General features: G+C 44.5%; 2 protein-coding genes across 3 annotated transcripts in view; one reads left to right on the forward strand and one right to left on the reverse strand.

Moving 5' to 3' along the window:
* On the reverse strand, window positions 29-17,501 carry NDUFA8 (NADH:ubiquinone oxidoreductase subunit A8). The gene is made up of 4 exons (XM_005687038.2): window positions 17,313-17,501; window positions 9,597-9,760; window positions 4,333-4,498; window positions 29-347 (listed from the first exon to the last, which is right to left on the reverse strand). The coding sequence occupies exons 1-4, from the start codon at window positions 17,361-17,363 to the stop codon at window positions 210-212; spliced, it is 519 nt and encodes a 172-aa protein (XP_005687095.1). The 5' UTR covers window positions 17,364-17,501; the 3' UTR covers window positions 29-209.
* Window positions 17,612-22,060, forward strand: part of MORN5 (MORN repeat containing 5) — a 34,166-nt gene continuing 29,717 nt past the window's right edge. The window contains exons 1-2 of one of the 2 annotated variants that reach the window (XM_005687039.2): window positions 17,612-17,705; window positions 20,959-21,106. In XM_005687039.2, coding sequence (XP_005687096.1) covers window positions 17,659-17,705; window positions 20,959-21,106 — 195 coding nt within the window. In that variant the 5' untranslated portion in view covers window positions 17,612-17,658. The remainder of the gene's footprint in view (window positions 17,706-20,958; window positions 21,107-22,060) is intronic. The other variant, XM_013967869.2, reaches the window with a different exon arrangement.

Raw genomic sequence — 22,060 nt, forward strand, 5'->3', positions numbered from 1 at the left:
TTATAGAAAACATAATAAAATACAACTGTTTCCTTTAAAATTTTTAATGGGCAGGAAATGGTATAGAATAACTGCCAAGTCACATAAATTAACGTTTGGTTAATGTTTGTGATCCCGGAAAAAGCCCTCTATCAGTTGATGCAAACGGCGGGAAAGTTCACTGCCCACTGCCTGGGTGCGTGCCTGGGTGTAGGGTCACGGACCCATCTTCACATGGTCCAGAAAAAGAGGCGGCTGCCATGCCTGGCGGGCTTCAGATCGCCTTCCACCTCAGGGTTGGGCTCTGGCCTTGCTCTTGAGTGATAGGGATTCTCTGGTAAAGGCCGGTCTGTTTTCACTTTGGTGACCTGCAGAGGGAGGAAGAGGAAAAGGGAAGCTGAGAGTCAGGTGCAGGAGCTGTGACCACAAACACACCTACCGGTCTCCCCTCTGCCCTGGCGGCCCCAGCCACTCCTCATCTTTGAAGCCCTAGCACATCACACTTCACCCTGAATACACACTGAAGAATGCCTACTTTGTGCCACTCCATATGGAAGAAGTTAGGATACAGAAGGGAACAAGATTCACATAGTCCTCGCTGCAGGAGCCAGACAGGAGGCCATCCCCGAGGGCTTCCCAGGCAAGTCACAGGGGCGGGGGGGAGGGAGGAGCAGGACCTCCACCCACCCGCTGTCCTCCAGGGCCCCCAACTATTTCTGAAGGGGGGGTATTTAGCACCATCTTGAAGGATGATGCTAACCAATCAGGAAGGCAGAGGAAAAGACCTTCCAAGTAAACCAAGAGTACACAGAGAGGGAGGGAGGCACGGCCTCAGAATAGCCGAAGGACAGGCTGTGCGCCTGGTACTGTTGTTGAAGACATTATTCTGGTTCACGCTGACACTCCTCAGAGTCGACCTGCAGCTTCACTGGGGCCACCAGGCCAACAGTGGAAGCACCAGGACTTGAAGCCAGCTCTGCCTGCTCCAGAGTCTGTGCTTTTTACATGTCAAGAGACGCTGGGAGGCAGGGGCCAGATCATGAAGGGCGGTGAACAATATGCAAAGATGTTTGAATTTTAATCCAGTGGCAACAGATATTACTGGAGCAAGGAAGAACTTAATCATGTCTGTAGGCCAGGACAGAGTGTGGAAAAGCTAGCCTGGGGGTGCTGAGCCAATGGGCCAGGTGAGGGTAGAGCACAGATCTGGCGTCCGAGGCGAGAGGAGGATGGAATTTTACACCCACATTAGCCCACAGAAGTCTCCATCAGAAACCCAGCAGAAACTGTTCTCACTGTAAAGATGAGGAAATGGGCCCAGAGAAGCAGAAAGATGGAAGGCCACGGTTATTAATGGTCTTGTTATCTAGTGGTCTCCCAAGCTGTCCCATGTGATACGACCAGATCAATCTTCCCAGATGTACAAATTCAAACACCATTTATTGTGAACAGAGCTTTCATGGACACAGTCTCACAATTCTTATTATAATCACCCTCCGAGGTATAATTATCTCCAGTCCACAGAAGAGGAGCAGAGATGCTGGCTTGTCTAAGATCAGGACACTGTAAATGTCAGAGCTACTCCAGTCTTCTGACTACAAGTCCAGAATAGTTTTTCATTTGCTTTTAAAACAGTTTTCTCATCTCTCCGCTATAATTAGAGATCACTAATGGTTCCTTGTTGCTTGACAGAGTATTCCAAATGCCTCCAGCTGGCATTTGAAGCTCCTTTAAGGAATTCAAGATGTCTGTGAAATAAATCTAGAGAAAATAAAAGGGCCCCTTTAAAGGACAAATTACTGTGGAAAGGACAATGAAACAACTTCCTCTTCTGCACCAGACTCAAAACAGAAGGAGCAGAAGCATTTGGTCAAACTAATTACTAGGTAAATGACCTTGGGATTCTGACTGAACTTTCAATTTCCCATCTGTAAACGGGGCCAACAGTAGCTCCCAGGATTATTAGAATAACACACCTGAAGTGCCTGATGTATGGAGCAGATGCTTCATTAGTTATTTTCAAAATTAACATTATCAGGGCAAAGGAATTACGGGTGAGAGAGCACAATCCTACCTAGGAAAGCCAGAAACTTCAAAGACAGACCCGACACCTGAGCTGAGACTGGATGAGGAATTCACCAGGTGCATGTGGGAGGGCAGGGACCAGGATGCATGAGTGAGCGATGCTGAAGCCAGTTACGACCCTTCTTAGAGACTGAACTGAAGTATAAACAAAGCTGGTAATCTTCTTAATGAAATACTTTCGGAAAGAGTTCAGGTAACAATACTTTTTCTTTGCAAGGTTTTTTTAAAAAGGTTAATACAAAGATTCAGGAATAAATATACTTTAACAGCATGATCTGTAAATTCTCCTTTCATGAGACAGAAATGAGAAAAGGCAGTTTTCTTTATTAGATATAAAAGTTCTACTACTTTCCAACTTAGAATTATCAACTATTCAAAATAACCTGGGAGACTTCCCTGGTGGTCCAGCGTATAAGACTCTGAGCTCCCAATGCTGGGGGCCCAGGTCCAATCCCTGGTCAGGGAACTAGATCCTGCGTGCTGTAACCAAAAGATCTTGTGTAATGCAAAGAAGATGGAAGATCCCGTGTGCCACATTCCTAAGACCTGGCGTAACCAAAATAAATAATAAATAAAAATTATTATTTCTTAAAAAAATAAACAAAAATAATCTGCTCACTTTGGATCAGGATATATACACTGCTATATATAAAACAGATAACCAACAAGGACCTATTGTATAGCACAGGGAATTATACTTAGTATACAGTAAGAGCATAATGATGAGAATGTGTTTTAAAAAATATACATATATATTAATATACACATATAACTGAATCACTTTACTGTATACCTAAAACACAGCACTGTAAACCAACTGTATTTCAATAAACATTTTTCAAAAGTAAAAATAAATAAGTTGTTCACTGCAGCAAAAGAAGGTATCTGAAGGAAAGATTTGCCAGATACCAAAAAAATAAAACTGATAAATCATTCCTCTACTTCTGGCAATAAGCTTAAGACCCAACTATCATCCACAGATACCACACACAAAGAGAAAGTGAAAGTGAAGTCGCTCAGTCGTGTCTGACTCTTTGCGACCCCATGGACTGTAGCCTACAAGGTTCCTCCGTCCAAGGGATTTTCCAGGCAATAGACCTGGAGTGGGTTGCCATTTCCTTCTCCAGGGGATCTTCCCAACCCTGGGATTGAACCCAGGTCTCCCGCATTGTAGACAGACGCTTTACCGTCTGAACCACCAGGGAAGCTCACAGGGAACGTTAATAATTATGGGCCTATGGGTCAACAGTATACTGGGGCTTTACATAACCTCCTTAGCTTAATCCCCACAGAAAAACAGGGACTAATACTGGTCCCATCTTATAACTGTGGTAGGAGAGGAGAGGGGTAGCAATTTGCTCAAGATCCCAGAGCAATTCAGTCATGAATCTAAGATTCAAAGCTACGTTCAGTCTCCTTTCAAACCAGTCTTTCCCGCCATGCCTTGCTACCTATGCTTCCCAGAAGGAACGGAGGAGACGATGCTTAAGAAGCAGGAACAGCCCAGATCACAAAGGGCCACGCGTCTCAGGATACAGAGGAGATGCTCAGTTTTATGAGCAAATAGGAAGCCCCCTTGAAAAGTCTTTTTTTTTTTTAAATGGATAGTCATATTTATTTTCCACATAGATCATGCCTATAGTCATCCACCCTGCCCTCCCAGAAGCTCACGCAGCCCAGTTAAGAACACCTGTCCAAGAAGTGAGGACAGTGCGAGGATTTAAAATAATATTCCAGGAGATGCTGATCTAGAGGAATTGAGGACTGGATAAAGGAAGACAGAGGGCTAAGTGAAGAAGACAGATGTTCAGGTTTCTTCTATCTCTGAGGCTTCAATAGATGGTGGTGTCACAGCTGAGACAGGAAATAAAGGAGAAAGTAGGAAAACACGCTTTTAAAACTACAGGTGTTACTTAAAAAAAAAAAAATCTCAGGTATGCTCCTGAAAAATCAGGCATAGCCTCAAACCCATTTCCCCATAATAACCTCAATGTTTTCAACTGACCAAGCCCCCTTAAACATTTTATCCTCATTTACTCCCTTCTGTTCTTCAGTTAGCTATTAATAATTAAGCAACAAGAAACCCGCTCATGCTGGAAGGTCTATGTAAAGGAGAGTCTCTATTAAGTAAACTCTGGGCTGCGGATGGTCACTCCCTAGCTGAGCTGTCTGGTCAGTCTGGACCTGTCACATCAGACCTGAACTCACAAAAGACCCTTTCTGGACCTCCTCCTGCCTTTCCCCACTCTCAGCAGGAAATCATGTTACCTTTGACAGCTCCCCCAGGTCCGGCCGCACCCAGCCCAGTTTGTCTAGCACACACTTGTCAAATTGTGCCTGCTCTTTGCGACAGTGACGAAATAGCTGCAGGCCAGAGTAATCGATGCAGGTCCAGTATTCCGTAAAAGGCTCCGCGCAGTGCCGCTTTATCTGCCTGGAAAAGAGGGCTTGGTTAGGAGTGTGCGCGCGCGTGTGTGTGTGCACGCATGCTCTCAGTCACGTCTGATTCTTTGCGACTTATCGACTGTAGCCTGCCAGGCTCCTCTGTCCACTGGAATTTTCCAGGCAAGAATACTGGAGAGGGTTGCCATTTCCTACTCCTGACCCAGGGATTGAACCAGCATCTCCTGGGTCTCCTGCACTGACAGGCATTACCATTTCCACTGCACCAGCTGGGAGGCCCTTGGGTAGGGGCAGCTCTTTGCAGAACCAGGAAAAACAAAAAAGCGGGGGAAAATCTGATACAGACCTCAAACACAAAGCCTTGCTTTCTGAAAGGTATGAGAGTACTCTCACCTCACTTGCAAGGCAACCTGGAGATCCTCAGGTTGAGGACCAATACGTAAAAAAAGATCTGAGGCATACGACCTAATTTCTTTATACAGCAAAAACAAATGAAAAGAAATGCCAAAAGACTGTCACCTGGGACTTCCCTGGTAGTCTAGTGGCTAAGACTCCATGCTCCCAATGCAGAGGGCCCGGATTCAGAACTAGATCCAACGTGCTGCAGCTAAGACCCAACACAGCTAAATACATTAATAAATACACATTTTTAAAACAAAAAGGTCTGCTGCTGCTGCTGCTGCTGCTGCGTCGCTTCAGTCGTGTCTGACTCTGTGAGACCCCAAAGACAGCAGCCCACCAGGCTCCCCCATCCCTGGGATTCTCTAGGCAAGAATATTGGAGTGGGTCTACGGTATATATATTTTCCTCAGATAACTCCTCACTAGGGACCTATTTATTCCCCTTAGATCCAATTCTAAAGTTTACCAGCTTTGAAATTTTAGAAGAGAGGGAGGCATACTCAGAGATGTGGGGCTGACAGAAATCAGAGGCGACAACGACAAAGGAGGAGACAGGATTATAAACAGCAAATTCACAAATTAACAAGGAGCTTCTGATCTTGGGGGTCAATCAGCGTAGAGGCAGACCCCTCTCCACACCTCCAAAGCTCAAGGACTTCATTTTATTTGTACACTGAACAAAAACAGAGATTAATTCTTGTCATTAATAAGAAAGTTAAGCTATATTTGCTCTCTTAAGAAGCAACACAGAATATAATTCACTTTGTGGTCACCAAAAGTGGTTGAAGAAAAAGTAACTTGTGTATGAAAGGGATAAGCCTTAATTATTTTGCAAAATTCCCCTTCTCTTACCATTCAGTGTTGCTAGTCATCAAATAAATGCAAATTCGGGCAAGAATAAAACACTGTTATTTTATGAAAAAGGCTATCTGAGGCAGTGGAAGAAGCGTAGAGTGCCTCCTTCCTCTGCTGGAATAATAATGAAGAACTCACTTGTCATTTTCCAAGAACCTAGCTGCAGTGAACACAGTGAATCATAGTTAACATAAGAACTTCAGAGGTGGCTGAAGAAAACACAAAAGAAAAACTGGCTTTTCATTCCTGCTCAGTCCCGCTCCTCTAAGGCAACCAATGGGTATCAGTCTCTCACACCCTTCCAGGTATTTTGAGAATAACCTCTGGAGGGGTGACAGGAGGTATAACAGGAAGGAAGAAGGAATGTCGAAGCCTAGGGAGCTTTTCGGGGTTATGTCTAGTCTCACTAACCTAGATTTCTACAGCACACAAAATCGCACCCCGCTAACCTTGACTAAAGGAACTAGGTACTAAAGAGCCTCTTGAAGGCGACAGAGGAGAATGAAAAAGCTGGCTTAAAATTCAACATTCAAAAAACGAAGATCACGGTATCTGATCCCATCACTTCATGGCAAATAGATGGGGAAACAATGGAAACAGTGACAGACTATTTACTTGGGCTCCAAAATCACTGTGGACAGTGACTGCGGCCAGGAAATTAAAGGAGCTGCTTGCTCCTTGGAAGAAAAGAAATGACAAACCTAGACAGCATATTAAAAAACAGAGAGATTTCTTTGCCTACAAAGGTCCGCAGAGTCAAAGGTATGGTTTTTCCAGTAGTCATGTATGGATGTGAGAGCTGGACAATAAAAAAGGCTGAGTGCTGAAGAACTGATGCCTTCAAACTGTGGTGCTGGAGAAGACTCTTCAGAGTCCTTTGGACAGCAAGATCAAACCAGTCAATCCTAAAGGAAATCAATCCTGAATACTCACTGGAAGGACTGATGCTGAAGCTGAGGCTCCAATACTCTGGCCACTGGATGCGAAGAGCCGACTCAGTGGAAAAGACCCTGATGCTAGGCAAGACTGAAGGCAGGAGGAGAAGGGGATAACAGATGATGAGATGGTTGGATGGCATCACTGAATAACGGACATGAGTTTGAGCAAGCTCCAGGAGATGATGGACAGGGAAGCCTGGGATGCTGCATGCAGTCCATGGGGTTGCAAAGAGTCCGACATGACTGAGCGACTGAACAAAACCTTGACTTGAGAATCACGCTTGGTAGTGCGCTAGCATGACCAGTTGGAACTTTGGACTCCTCTAATACACTGTGGCAGAAGAAGGGCGCAAACCATTACTCTGGTACTGAGGGCCGTGATCTGGACTCTGCTACCCTGGCACCTACATGAACAGACAATTGTCTACTAGTTCTTACAGCAGGCAACTTCAGCATCCTGGAAGCCCGTGAAATCCAAACATTTCTCACTTATACATACTTTCTTTGAGTCAAAGGAAAAATGCTTTGCCAAAGTTCTTAGAAAATAAAAAGCTTTCAAATGAATACACATTCTACCTTATTAGCAATCAAATGAATACAAATTCAAGCAGGACTAAAATACCATTTTGTACCTATCAAATATTTAAATCAAATGCAATGCTGGTGACTCATATCAGGATACAGTGCTGAGTACAGCACAGACTGACCCAACTTCAAAAGACAGGGCAACTGTAATTCAAGAGCCATAAATCACGTACAAGGCCTTTTAAAGAACAATCTCATTGCTGGGAAATGTATGCTAATGAATTAATCAAAAAATGAAAATGATCTCTACACAAATGTAACCACTGCAGATTTATCCAAAACAATCAAAAACAGAAATCAACAATGATGTTTAGTAACAAGAATCATGAGATACATTATGACTGGTTTATCTACCAGTGGAATATTAGACAGCCATTAAAAATGATTATCACAAAGAGGGAGCAACTTGAAAGAATGTTTCCAATAGTTTCAAGAGAAAAATGAATATTTTGAATGAATACACACACTATGACTTTTAAGTACAAATATATCTCTGCATGTGGACAAAGACAGCAAAAGCAAGAAAGAAGGAAAACAGCTATTGTGTGAACAGCTCTTACGTTACTGTAGGGGACATCTGTTCATTTGTCTAGTCAGCAGTTATTCCCCATTCTTCTAGAACGTCCTTCAAATTCTCCCTTGGGGAACAACCACTCCCTATGGCTTGGCAATGTGATTCAGATGAGTCTAAGTCTACTCCCCACTTATGGCAAGGCCTGACTAGTCACAGTATTTTATCTCTCAAAACCTAACTGATTCAGAGACACATACATGAAGTCGACCAGCCAGGACAATGAGACTCAGTTCCAGGAACCTCAGCTCATGCTACTGGGGGGCACTCCATCTGGGTCTGCTAAGTAAGGAGCCTGAAGCTTGGCGTGGCTGGAGGCCACTTCTGGTACAGCAAGGCAAGTCTCTTTGAAAATGAGTTTGATAGGGAAAAGCAGAACTAAGAAACTGAGGGGAGAAGAGGTGAAGCAAAAAGACACCAAGTAGTTATGAAACTGTTTAAGCCCTTGGATCCAGCCCTGCCTGATGCCAATCCTATTTCTGGACTTTACACTTACATGAGTCAATTCCCTATGAATTCAGTTTCTGCCCCCTTGAGTTTTGACTAATATGGTTATTAAAACCTTTTTCTACAATTACAATTTGGGCTTTTTCTACCTACAGTACTAAGTATAGTGGCCTATCTAAACATTTGACTTTAAACACAGCTTCCTTTCCATCATAACTGCGTGTCCTGCAGTAATGATAACAAACTAGTGAATGGCTGACAGCTAGCAAGCACTGTTCTAAGTTGCTTTTATGAGCCTTTTCAAATTTCTCACAACAATCTTATATGACAGGTATTACTCTATTTTGGAAATTGTGATTCACAGAGATTAAAGAACGTGCCAGTATTCACAACAGACAAGACATGGAAAACAACCTACATGCCCACCAATAACTGAACAGATAAAGAAGGTGTGAGGGGGTGTACGCAATGGACTCCTGCACCCTAAGTGGCGCCAGTCGTGTCCGACTCTTTGCGACACCGTGGACTGCAGCCCATCAGGCTCCTCTGTCCATGGGATTCTCCAAGCAAGACTACTGGAGTGGGTTGCCATGCTCTCCTCCAGGGGATCTTCCTGACCCAGGGATCGAACCTGCATCCCTTACATCTCCTGCATTGGCAGGCGGGTTCTTTACCACTAGTGCTACCTGGGAACCCTGTACAATGGAATCCAACTCAGCCATAAAAGAGAACGAAATAATGCCATTTGCAATAACACAGACAGACCTAGAGATTAAACTAAGTGATGTCAGACAGACAGAGACAAATACAGTATGATATCACTTATCTGCAGGACCTAAAATACAGCACAAACACACACATCTATGAAACAGACTCACAGATACAGAAACGCAAATTACTATATATGGGATGGATAAAAAACAAGATACTACTGTACAGCACAGGGAACTACAGTCAGTATTCTGTGATAAAACTATAATGGAAAAGACTATTTAAAAAAAGAACACATATAACTGAATCACCACATTGTACAGCAGGAATCAGTAACATTGTATAATGCCACACTAACAGTGTAAATCAACTCAACTTCAAAAAAATTAAAAAAGAACAACAAACTGAGCCACAAAGGAAGCCAAATAATAAAACCACATAACAAAAATAAGTATCATTTATTGTGAGCTTTACATTGGTCTATCTGATTGCAGTCTTCTATTTCCTAGCAGAATTAGTCAGTAACATTATCCTTCCACTTAACTTAGCTGGACATTCATCAAGAAGATAACACACACCTTGAGGATTCAGCCCACCAGCACTTAGGTGAAAAGATCCTACCTGAAGAACTCCAGGGCACACTGGTTGACAAGCTTGCCTTCCTCTAAACACCGCCGGGGGTCCTTCTCTTCCCACCGGCATAGCATGAACTCCTTGTTGGGCTTGTCGCACTGAGCTCCGTAGTGATGGGCCGCAGCTTTCAGCACAGACGAACTGACTTTCACCTGGGGAGAGGGACAGGGAAGAAGGACCACAGATTCGTGACCAGAACACCAGGTCCTCAGCCTCTCCTTGACATCATCAAGACAGAGGCAACAGGAAGGTAGTCTTGTTCTGACTTGGCCCAGAAAACTACAGACAGGGACTCCCGTAAGAATCCCTTAGGATCCACGGTGCTTCCAAGACCACAGAGCTCTTTCATGTGTGTGACTTTCACACCTTTGTAATAATCTCATCAGGCTGCTATCACCAACTCCCACTTTAGACATAAGGGAACGGCAGCCCCAAGAGAATCCTTAGATCTTTGTGAGATAGAAAGTGGAACTCTGAAGGGAGATGGAGGCTTTGGGGATGTAAGGGGAGAAACCAACCCTGAGGAGTGTGGATGAGTCTCCTTTCCAGGAGTAACAGTGGAAAGACATGTAAAATTTCCAGAAGACGACAGAATCACAGAAGATTAGAGACCAGAAGGGACCAGTAAGAGCCTATAGTCCAGCAAGTTATTATTAAGAATAAAGTACTGCATTTGTGAACTTTGTGAAGTTCAGAGTGTATTCAAGGCAACCATCCCTACAACTACGCCAGTCTCACTCATTCATAGCCCAGCAGTTTCTCGAGAAGCACAAGAGTAGCCCAGCCAGCTCACCATACAGCCCAGAGCCTGTCTAGCAGCTGCTGCAACAGGGGTCCTGCTGGCCTCTTTTCCGGTACCAGTACCACGGCAGTTTTAATTAATGTTTGTTGTCTGGGAAGACCATCCTCCTCACCAGCCTTCTTTTCAAAACTGGTCCAGCTGTTCTTACAGACAAACACCCCTCCACTGATAGTTTGCATTGCAATAGTGCTAAGTCTAGTTATATATCAAATTAGAATGGAAAGGGCACTTTTACAATACTGGGTCTCTGCTCACATGTTACCTCCCCAGAGAGTCTCTCCCTGATCATCTTAGATAAGCTAGCACCTATGGTCACTCGATCTGTGACCACTGGAACGTAAGCTCCAAGAGGGCAGGGGTTTTGTTTTCAACACAAGTCCACTACTGTAAAGATGTCCATTCTCCCTAAATTCTAATTAAGGTGATATTTACCATGGTCCACCAATCACCCAAAACAGTGCTGAGCACAAGGAGCTGTCACGAATGAGAACAAGACGGGGTAAAACGAGGCATTAAATACTTGGCTTGTGATGGCAGCTGGGGAACGAGAGCAGAAAGAGAAATTGGAGGAAGGGGGCAGGTTTTTTCTAGCCGTGGGAAGGAAACCCCTGACACAGAGGCCTGGAGAGGATGGGATGGAGAGACTGGGTTTGTGTGGCTGAAGGAAGAAGTATAGACCAGGAGTTGGGAGATAAGGCTGGTGCAGCCAAGGGGCTGGTCGTGTAGAGGGCGCTCTGAGGGTACTGCTGGCTTTTATATCTGGTGCACAGCACTCACCCCAGACAGGCAGCAAGGGATGTAACAGTTACAGGAGAGGTTAAGACTATCTGGGCGATGCCTTCTCATCCAGAACATTATCAGTATGTCTCTCCAGTTAGCTCATTCTCACTTCCCTCGGTTAGGATTAGTTTCCCATACAGGAATCTTGCATGTTTCTGATTTATTTCTTAATGGTCTCATATTTTGGATACTCTCTAGATAGGCTATATTCCCCTTACATTTTCAAGTTAGTTATTGCTAGTCTGTACACTGTGTCTTCTCTACAGCCATACTTCACTAAGTCTCATCAGTTCTGATAGGAAACTCCAGAGTGATTAACAGAAAAGCTTCCATGTACAAGTAAAAACTGCCTCCCTTCCGCTCTGGTGTGCTTAGTCGCTCAGTCGTGTCCAACTCTTTGCGACCCCAGGGACTGTAGCCCACCAGGCTCCTCTGTCCATGGGGATTCTCCAGGCAAGAATACTGGAGTGGGTTGCCACGCCCTCCTCCAGGGGATCTTCCTGTCCCAGGGACTGAACTCAGGTCTCCCACATTGTAGGCGGACTCTTTACCATCTGAGCCCCCAGGGAAGCCCTCCTCTCCGATACTTACTTCTTTACCTTCTTCTCCTTTCCTCTCTTAATGCTCTTACCAGAAGTTCCAGGATGACACAAACAGCAATGATGGCAGGCTTCCCTGCTTTGTTCCCAACTTTAAGGTAGTTTGGTACGATAAGGGCTGTTGGTGTCTGGGACATACTTGCCTACACGTTCCTCATTAGGGAAGTTTCTTTCTAATCATAACTGGCTTTGCTTCACTGCTGATTCCTCCACCAGGAAAGACTGAAATTTTCAGGTTTCTCTTTCATTAATCTATAAATGTCATGAACAGCATTAACAGATTTTCTAAAACTGATCCAGTGTACTCGAGTAAAATCTAGTCTGTCCTCATGCATTATGCCTTAAGATACCACTGGATTTGATTTGTAAATATCAAGAATTTTTGCATGAGAATAATTTTATAGTATTATTTATAATAAAATTTTTATTATTTCATTTTTTTTTTACAAATTTCACATAGCCTTAGGTTAAGCTGTTATTATTTTTAATAAGACCAAAGGCAAGAAAAGGTGAAAAGATAATTCATCTAAACACTACAGGAAGAGAATAAAGTTACGGTTGTGACTACTATTACATGGGCTTTCCTGGTTGCTCAGACGGTAAGGACTTCGCCTGCAATGCAGGAGACCTGAGTTTGACCCCTGGGTTGGGAAGATCCCCTGGAGAAGAGAATGGAGACCCACTCCAGTATTCTTGCCTGGAGAATTCCATGAACAGAGGAGTCTGGCAGGCTACAGTCTATGAGGTCCAAGAGTTAGACACGACTGAGCGAGCAACTACCACTACACTAATATTACAACTGTTAAAATTATCAAAGCAAAGGTGAATTTAGGATGGAAGTGAAATTTTCCATGACAATTCTAATAAGTTCGTTTACACATCTGTTAAAATTTTGCGTTCCAGTTTTTGGTAATAGTTTATTTCAGTTAGTTGAGTGGTACATGCTTGCTTGTTGTATTATCTATAGAGAGCTGGGAGACTAAAAATCAAGACAAACTATTTTTAAAGCCTAATATATTTTTAAAAATTAAGTTAGCTGTATTGATTTCCTTGTTGAATGCCTTAGAACATCTTTAAACGGCTGATTTAATTACTCCAATGCTTCCACAGCTATCATGCCACCAAAAGTTTACAGCTTTCTTTGCCTTACTTGCTTGCAAATGTCTTACCCCAATCTAGGTATGCCTATGCTGCTGAGCACGTAACAGATGCCCTGTTGCAGGGAAATCAAGGCTGAGAACTCACTGAACTTATTTCCTGAGGAAGAGCAGGCATGCGCTCAAGATGGCGCAGCACGTCAGTGCCAAGCACAGAGCTGGCAAGAGAGACTGTGACCTCCCATCACGCGGCTTGCCACTGCATCGCCACCACGGATGTTGCCAACAGCCCTCACCTGCTTCTTCACTAAGACTGATTTGAGTTCCAGCAGAAACCACATCCCTGCACAGCTGCTTACTGTGAATACCCTCTCAGATCCATTCAGCTCCCTTTGTCTCTAAAGAACACAGAATTTCAACGCCCTTCTTTATCTGTCCCCATAACAGCCTCACTGCACACCAGGTTTATACAGTGTGCAGGTGTGGAAAGGGGGGCAGGAAAAGTCTCACAATCTACAAGCAATCTTCTAGTCCTATTCTCTCTTCCTTACACCCAATCGGCACACCCCCCCTTTTTCTTTTTTGGAGTACTTAATTTATACCAGGCTTTGTATTTTGCTTAATTTACATAAAATGGAGGATGACAGTACTCAGCTGATGAAACTGTTGTGAGGCTTAAGCGAGTCAATACACATAAAAATATTATGAAGTGCCTAGCACATAGAAGTGCATCGTAAGTAAGTTCAGTTCAGCCGCTTAGCCGCACCCGACTCTTTGCGACCCCATGGACTGCAGCACGCCAGGCTTCCCTGTCCTTCACTAACTCCCAGAGCTTGATCAAACTCATGTCCATCGAGCTGGGGATGCCAACTGTTAATTCTCTGTTGTCCCCTTCTCCTCCTGCCTTCAATCTTGCCCAGCATCAGGGTCTTGTCCAATGAGTTAGTTCTTCACATCCGGTGGACAAAGTATTGGAGTTTCAGCTTCAGCATCAGTCATTCCAATGAATTCTCGGGACTAATTTCCTGTAGGATTGACTGGCTGGATCTCCTTGTAGTCCAAGGAGCTCACAAGAGTCTTCTCCAGCACCACAGTTCAAAAGCATGAATTCTTCGGCACTCAGCTTTCTTTATGGTCCAACTCTCACATCCATACATGACTACTCGAAAAACCATAGCTTTGACCAGATGGACCTTTGAAGGCAAAGTAATGTCTCTGCTTTTTAATATGGTATCTAGGTTGGTCATAGCTTTTCTTCCAAGGAGCAAACATCTTTTAATTTCATGGCTGCAGTTACCATCTGCAGTGATTTTGGAGCCCCCAGAAATAAAGTCTCTCACTGTTTCCATTGTTCCCCCATCTATTTGCCATGAAGTGATGGGACTGGATACCATGATCTTAGTTTTCTGATTGTGTTTTAAGCCAACTTTTTCACTCTCCTCTTTCACTTTCATCAAGAGGCTCTTGCCACCTTCTTTGCTTTCTGCCATAAGGGTGGTGTCAGCTGCATATCCGAGGTTATGGATATTTCTCCTGGAGATTTTGATTCCATCTTATGTTTCATCCAGCCTGGCATTTCACATGATGTACTCTGCATGTAAGCAGGATGACAATATACAGCCTTGACATACTCTTTTCCCAACTGGAACCAGTCTGCTGTTCCATGTCCAGTTCTAACTGTTGCTTCTTGACCTGCATCCAGATTTCTCAGGAGACATCATAAATACTGGCCATTATTTTTATTCAAAATGGTCAATGTGTCCAAAGAGTTTCCTGCACAAAGCTTCTGACTAGTCTTCCATAGGCATGTGTCATTAACCCCAAGGTCAATGGGGTCCAAAATAGGTTTAACTTGCTTCTCAAACTCACTGCTTCTGGCTCCCTCAGTCCTATTGTCAGGGTGCAAATCTGACATTGATTTCTCAACCTTTCCTGCCCCTGCTATCCAAGTCATTGCTAAGTCTGAGCAATCCTAGATAAACATGTTCTTTCCTCTCTGTAGCACAGTCACCAATCATATTGGGGTCAATAACATCTTCCTCAGTTGTTTCAACAGTTTCTTTTTTGGAGTACTTAATTTATACCAGGCTTTGTATTTTGCTTAATTTACATAAAATGGAGGATGACAGTACTCAGCTAATGAAACTGTTGTGAGGAGCAAGACTGGTTCCCTTGCTCTTCTTATTCCTCTCTTTCAATCATTCTTCATAGAACTGCTGTCCTAAAAGACAATTCTTATGTTACTCTGCTATTAAATCTGCGACAAAACCCTTGAAGGATTCATGCTTAACAGCAGACTAAAGCCTAAGTTTCTTACAAGGTATTCAAAGCTTTCTGGATCCCAACTATCCTTCTGCCTTCTCAACACACCAGACTTCAAAAAAGGACTGGCTGTTCTCTAGCACCTGGAACTCACTGTTCCCAGACCTGTCTTTTGATTCCACCTGCTTACCTTTCAGATCCTGTCTCATTTAGAAAGCTCTTCTCTCCATCTCTGCCTAGAAATACCATCCCGCAAATGCCATTTAACCAAGTTTCACATTATGCCCAAGAAGTGCTTTCTGTTCCCCTCATTGCCTCAAGAGGAATAGACAGCTGGAAGCACTTCATTTCACAAATAAAATAACTGTGTCTGTAAACAAGAAAACTGACTAAACAAGGTAACCAAATGGCTAGGCCTAGAATTTAAATACAACTTCAAATCCTCTCTTTTCTATTTTTATTTTTGGCCCTGCCTTCCAGCAGGTGGGATCTCAGTTCCCCAACCAAGGATGGAACCCATGACCCTTGTAGCTGAAGTGCAGAGTTCTAACCACTGGACCACCAAGAAGTCCTCTACTCTCTTTTCTTAAATCATATTTGCCCTCGTCCATAGCATTTAATCATATTTTGTCCTGTATTTTAGTTATTTATGCAATTATCTGTTTCTCAATTCAACTGTGTGAACTCTAATGGCAAATTTATTCCAGAAATAGAATACGTCCAAGAAGCAGAACCTCAGATGACTGTTGAACCAAATTAGAGTGCCAATGAAAAAAACAGCAACTCAAAGTCTTAACCCAGCTTCACAGTGGGGTAAGAAACAAACGGAGTGCTGGCAGTACCCACTCCCCACCTTTTGGTAAATGTCACTTTATTAAAAAGTCTCCAAACACAGCTAAAAATCCTTTCATCCAGGGAAAATAATAGTTGCCACTCTCACGGGCATATAGGATGAAATGAAGTAATCTAGGTAAAATACTCAATACTGGACCTGTGATATAATTTTTGGCATGCAATTTTTCATCTTCCTCTTTCTTCTCCAATGTAGCCTGATTATCCAGTCCTGCTCTGACACTTCCTTGCCTTAAAATCTTCCACAGCTCCCCATCACCTCACCTACGGGATTCAAAGTCCAAATTGCTCAGTCTGGCCCTGTGAAAGTCGCTACCCAGCCCTATCTCAGCCCCAGGTACCTCTCCAGGCTTAGTCATTGTTGCTTTCCACCAAGAGTCACATCAAACAGCAAAACACAAAATTCTGCTAAGCTTTCTCGATGTTCTGAGCTTTTGCCCCTAATGGTCATTTTAAAGTATGGCTTTAAAATTCAAAACTGGGTTCATATTGTAGCTCTACGGTGTGAGCTGTGACCATGGGCAAATCACTTCTCTCAGGACTCTATCTGTAACATGGGGAGATCAATTATATCCTCAGCTGGCTGGGAGGAGTCTATGAACTCATGTCTGTTGTTAGCATCCTGCCTGAGTCTAGTGTTTGCTATAATTAGTATTATCGGTCTTCACTTCTCATAGCTCTAACTACACTATACTGTAAATGTACTGTCTGTTTCCCTATTAAGATTATAAACTCTATGAGGTCAGGGTCTATCTCATTTTCCAGCGTATGTGCATGTGGCAATTATTCAAATGACAGCTCTTGAGTAAATGAATGCTTTAAATGATCTTTTACCAAACACTTTCCCAGGCTGTTAGTAAATTCGCTCTCCAATACTATTTCCTTTTTCTGCGGCTTTCGAGCTCCATCCTCTCCAATGCACTCTGCAGCGACAATGCTACTTTAAAGCGACTGTCTCTCTCCCTCGACTGTGAGCACCTGGGGCTGTACACTCACTTCGCAGAGACGTTTGAGTACTAAGTGACATGAAGTAAAAGGAGCCTGGTTGGTGCTTAATAAGAAATACCACTATTATTCACGTAAGGGAGAAGCAGGTTGCTGCCGGGAAGCGGAGAGTTCTCGAGCTATTGAAGGATGGGTTTCCCCGAGCTGACGAGGGGACGTCCGAAGGTCAACCTGTGTACATGCTGAGGGCATTGGGTTGGGATGGGGGGTCCGGGGCCCAGGGTCCGCTGAGTGCAGGCCCGGCTGGGCCTAGGCCCGGGAAGCTGCAGCCCTGTGCCCCGCTTGCCCTCCTCCGGACGAGTCTCACCTCCTGCACTTTCAGATCCTCCAGAGAGGGCAGCTCCACTATCCCCGGCATGATGGCTGTAGCCGCGACCCCGAGGAGGTGCCCGCTGCCGCGTATCCCTCGTCTCCTTGAACTCCCCTTCCGACCGCCGAGGCCACTTAGCGCCTGCGCATGCGCAGCGGTGGCGGCACGCAGGCGCACTGCTTTGCCCAACCACAAGCCAAGGAGCCTGCGCGAAGCCGGGAAGTTCCCGGTCCATGTGGGTGGGGCTTCTTCTCGGCCCCGCCCATCCATCCTGGTTGTCATGGTGAGTCAGGATGCGCTGAGACTCAGGCGTCCAAAAGACTGGAAGCTAGGGGCAGGCGCCATGGAGTACACCGGGAGCCAATATATTGGGGAATTTGTAGATGGCAGGTAAGGGCTTCGTTTGATTCACTACGTCCTTGAACATCCGTGACTGGAAAAAGACGGCGGTCTTTTTGTCCCTGCAAAGGACTTTGTATCAGACGCTTTCTCAAATTTTTTCCCTTTTAAACTTCAGGACAACTCTTTTAGATCGGAATGTTTATTCCCATTTTACAGTTAAGGTAAATGAGATCCCCAGAGAAGTGAAGTAACTTGTTCAAGGACATATATTCTAATTAACAGCAGAGCTGAGATACATCCATTCCATGTATATATGTGTGTCTGCTATCTGCCAGTATTAGGTACAGGGATAAGAATATTAAAACTGTCAAGATCCTTGCTCTCGTGCAGCTTATTGTCTAGTTAGCATATTGCCAACAAACAGAGAAGATAATTTCAGATAGTGGCTTTGCTTGAATCTTCCCTCCTCACAGCAACCCTATGAGATAGATACCCCCACTATACAGATGGAAGAAGTGAGGCACAAAGTAGTTACATAACATGCCCAAAGTCACCTAGTTGGCATTTGACAGAGCAGAGATGAAAACTAGGTCTGCCTCCAGAGCCCATGATCTTTCTATTATAGAGCCTTGCTGCTGAGCCCCTGCAGAGGATGCATCTAGTTGGAACAATCCTAGAAGGCTTCATGGAGGAGATAATATTTGAAATGGGCCTTGAAGGTTGAGTAGGATCTAGGTGGTTGGAGATGCAAGGTGAAGAATATTTTCAGGCAGAGGGAACAGCATGAGCAATAGCTCAGAGGGCTTATATATGAAGGAGAGAGCAAGCAGTTCAGTCTGGCTGGAGTGTAGGATGTGCCTAGGGGAGAGTGGGAACCCAAGCTGGACAAGGTGGAGTCTGTGCTCTGGTGTAGAGAGATCTGAATACTCTGTACAATTCTGTGGGTGTGAGGAGCCATGGATAGACCCTTGGTATTGCTGGATATTAGGAAATCTAATTTATTTCATCTCTGTATTCCTCCTCATAGTGCGTATGTCCGGTAGGCACTCAGTAAATGTTAGCCACATGAATGAATAAGAGAATGAATAACTGACTGAATAATATTTGACATATGGTCATCATACCCTTGTTAAGGATTAACATCTTTATTATAAAGGAGCTCTTTTTGTTCTTTTAAATTTACTTTGAATTTAAAATGAAGGCTGATTACCTTTGTTTTCTTTGTTTTTTTGGCTATGATGCATGGCTTGTGGGCTCTTAGTTCCCCAACCAGAGACTGAACCTGGCCCTCAGCAGTGAGAGCGCAGAGTCCTAGCCACTGGACTGCTAGGGAATTCTAAGACTTTTTGCCCTGAATGATAAAAGAAAAATGGAAGCGGAGGAGGAAAGGAGGGGGAGGAGAAAAGGAAGGAAGGAAAGAGGGAGGGAGTGAGGGAGAGTGGAAGTAGGGAGAGCAGATCAGAGCCCATTGCCGTTGTCCCAGTAAAAGGCAGCAGGACCCTGGGCCAAGGCAGAAGCAGTAGGGCTGCGGTAGAGAAAAAAATGTGGAAGTTTGGGGATTTCATTGCCAGGACCTGGCAACTGATTGGCTCCTGCTCCCACTCAGAGACTGCTTTCAGTCCAGCCCAGAGCCCAGCTCCAGGCTTTGAGCCTGGAGATTGAGAACACTGAGGAGGGTCCGCTTTGGGAGAGGAGAAGATAAGTTCTGTTTGGGGTGGGCTGGAGTTGTCTGTAGGTGGTCTGAACAATAACATCCAAGTTACATTAAAAAAAATAGGGGAGATGTCAAATTTCAGAGATGCGTTTAGATGGAGACTGTGTTTAGAAATAACAGATACAATCTCAAGCAAAGAGGTAGAGGGATGAAGACGAGTTCTCTCTCCTTCTATGTCTTGCAGCAAAATAAAAGCAAATTAGTTTTTAAGCCCTTCTGCTATAGTTTCATAGCCATTAATGCAGTAATTTTGCAGAAGTGTCCTTATCCCTATTTTACAGATGAGAGACTCAGGCTTAGAGAGGTAGAAGTCATACAAGACATGGAGAAGTGGGGCCAGGCCTGGACTCCAGGCCTGCCTGTCTCAGAAGCTGTGCTTCACCGCAGTGCTCTCCTGTTTGGGGCCTGTGTATGGCAGCAAATTCTGTTGCCCACTCAGTAGGTTCACTAGTTCTTCTGTTTCCTTCATTTTTTACTTAGTAGATGTTCCCCAGCACCTCTTTGAGAAAGAACATGTTTCTAGGAGCTGAGAATACCAAGGTCTTCCTTTCAAGTAGCTTGATTACATAGGAGAGATGAACTGTACAATTATGATACAAGGCAGAAAGTGCTAGGCATCCAACAGAAGTACAAACAAAACCAAAAGTAAGTTTACAGTTAGGAGAGATGAATTCCAGCCAGTGGGGAAAAACAGAGAAGGCACGAATGAATGACTGAAAACATGTTTCTTAAGCTCTCACTATATATCAGGCCCTTTACTAGGAAAAGTGTTATTAGTATCTGGGTTCATCTTGGGCATTAATCTCACCCATTTCCCCTGTGAAGCAAGTGGTCATCTGGTCCAGGCAGTACCCTGCCCCTTGCTCGCATCGGGGCCTATCTTCCCCTGCAGAGCGCTGATCAAGCATTGTGCAGTTATTTAGCTGTGTCCGTCACTAGACTGTGAGCCCGTCAAGGACAAGGACTGCATCTGCCTTGGACACTGTTGTGTCTATAGTTTTGCATCCAATAGAGTAGACTCAGCAAGGTGCCTGGCATATAGCAGGTGTTCTATAAGTATTTGTTGGAATAAAGGAAGGAAGGAAAACAGAGGCTTAGGAAAGTCTCCAAGATGGTGCATCTAGGAGATGATGAAGTGAGACTAAATTCTTGTTTCCGCAGGTGCATACTTTTCCCAGTTTCCTACTTGGGGTGCAGTGGGCAGGGGTGGGCTGGTTGTGGGGAATGGAGAAGACCTGGAATCAGCTCCAAGAAAGCCTGGTCCCTGTCTCTGCTTCACAGTGCTTGCTGTGTGGCTTTGAGCACATTGTTCCCCTCTCTGGGCCTCCAGAGGGGGCCTTCCATGGGCAGCATGAACTCCGGGACAGCCCCTACTTGAGAGCGAGGGAGAACAATAGGCCCACTTTTGCATTCCCTTCAACACACAGCCCCTCTTACTTTGAGCTCTAAGGGGAACATTTTTGTTTCTGAACAGAATAGTGCAGGGACAATTACATCTGGGGACCCTGAGGTGCTGGCTCTCGTGCACCCCTACCTCTGACCCTCCAGTTCCCACGAGGGTTCAGTGACTTCTTTTTGTCCTTACAGGATGGAGGGTGATGCTGAATACATCCTCCCAACTGAAACAAAATATGTTGGGGAAATGAAGGACGGCATGTTTCATGGCCAAGGAACCTTGTACTTCCCCAATGGGAGCCGATTTGATGCGGTTTGGGAGAAAGGGTTGGTTGTAAAGGTAATCAGGTGGGGAGGGGAAAGCCTCAGATGGGAAGAACCCCCAAGAGGCACCCTGCTCTCCCCTCTGCTGCCCTCTTCTCCTGCCTCTTGATCTCCAGGGCTCTGGAATCTTCTCCCTATCTATCCAGAAGACCCCTGGAGAAGCCATAATGAGTCTGAATCCTCTTATGCCACCAACTGTGTGACCTTGGACCCATGACCTACCCTTTCTGAGACTCCTGTTTCTTATCTGTACACTGAGGACAATAATTGTATTAGTATCATATTGCTGCTTTAACAAATTACTGTCAATTCAGTGCCTTCAAATGACAGAAACTTGTTATCTTTTAGTTCTGGACATCAGAAGTCTAAAACAGGCCAGCGCTGCTGCCTTCCTTCTGGAGGCTGTGTGGGAGGACCCACTTCCTTGACTCTTCCAGCTCGTGGAAGCTGCGTGCATTCCCTGGCTCATGGCCATGCCTCCCTCTGATCTTCACTTCCGTCATCACATCTCCTTTCCCTCTGCTTTTGTCATCGTCTCGTCTTCTATCCCTCTGGCCCTCTTGCTTCCCTTTTAAGAGAACCCCTATGATTACACTGGACCCGTTTTAATCCCACCTGCAGAGTCTCTTTTGCCATGTAAGGTTAACATTCATAGGCTCAATGATTAGACGTGGACATCTTTGGGGGACTGCAGGTCTGCCGGCCACAAGAGTACGAGGGATCTCGTTAGGATGGTTATGAGAATAAATGAGGCAGTGTGTGTGAGTACTCTACTCAGTACCTGGCACACAGTAGGCACTCAGTAAGTGCTAACTCCACCATTATAATCAGATGACTTATCAGTCATCTAAATCAAGAGTTCTTAGCCTTGGATTTGTGGGCCAGAGATAGAATTTGGGATGTCAGTGAAATCTCCTGATTTATATACAAAAGCCTCTGTGCATATGGAGCTCAAATTTCCCCAGAGAAA

Source organism: Capra hircus, chromosome 11 (genome assembly GCF_001704415.2).
Source record: "Capra hircus breed San Clemente chromosome 11, ASM170441v1, whole genome shotgun sequence".
NCBI lineage: Eukaryota > Metazoa > Chordata > Mammalia > Artiodactyla > Bovidae > Capra > Capra hircus.

Excerpts from the sequence above, each read along its gene's own strand:
- NDUFA8 (XM_005687038.2), bottom strand. The coding sequence starts at position 17,363 with ATGCCGGGGATAGTGGAGCTGCCCTCTCTGGAGGATCTGAAAGTGCAG. Across the intron at positions 4,499-9,596 it reads TGTGCCCTGGAGTTCTTCAG|GCAGATAAAGCGGCACTGCG; the intron begins GTAGGATCTTTT and ends CCTCTTTTCCAG. Across the intron at positions 348-4,332 it reads ACCTGGGGGAGCTGTCAAAG|GTCACCAAAGTGAAAACAGA; the intron begins GTAACATGATTT and ends CTCCCTCTGCAG.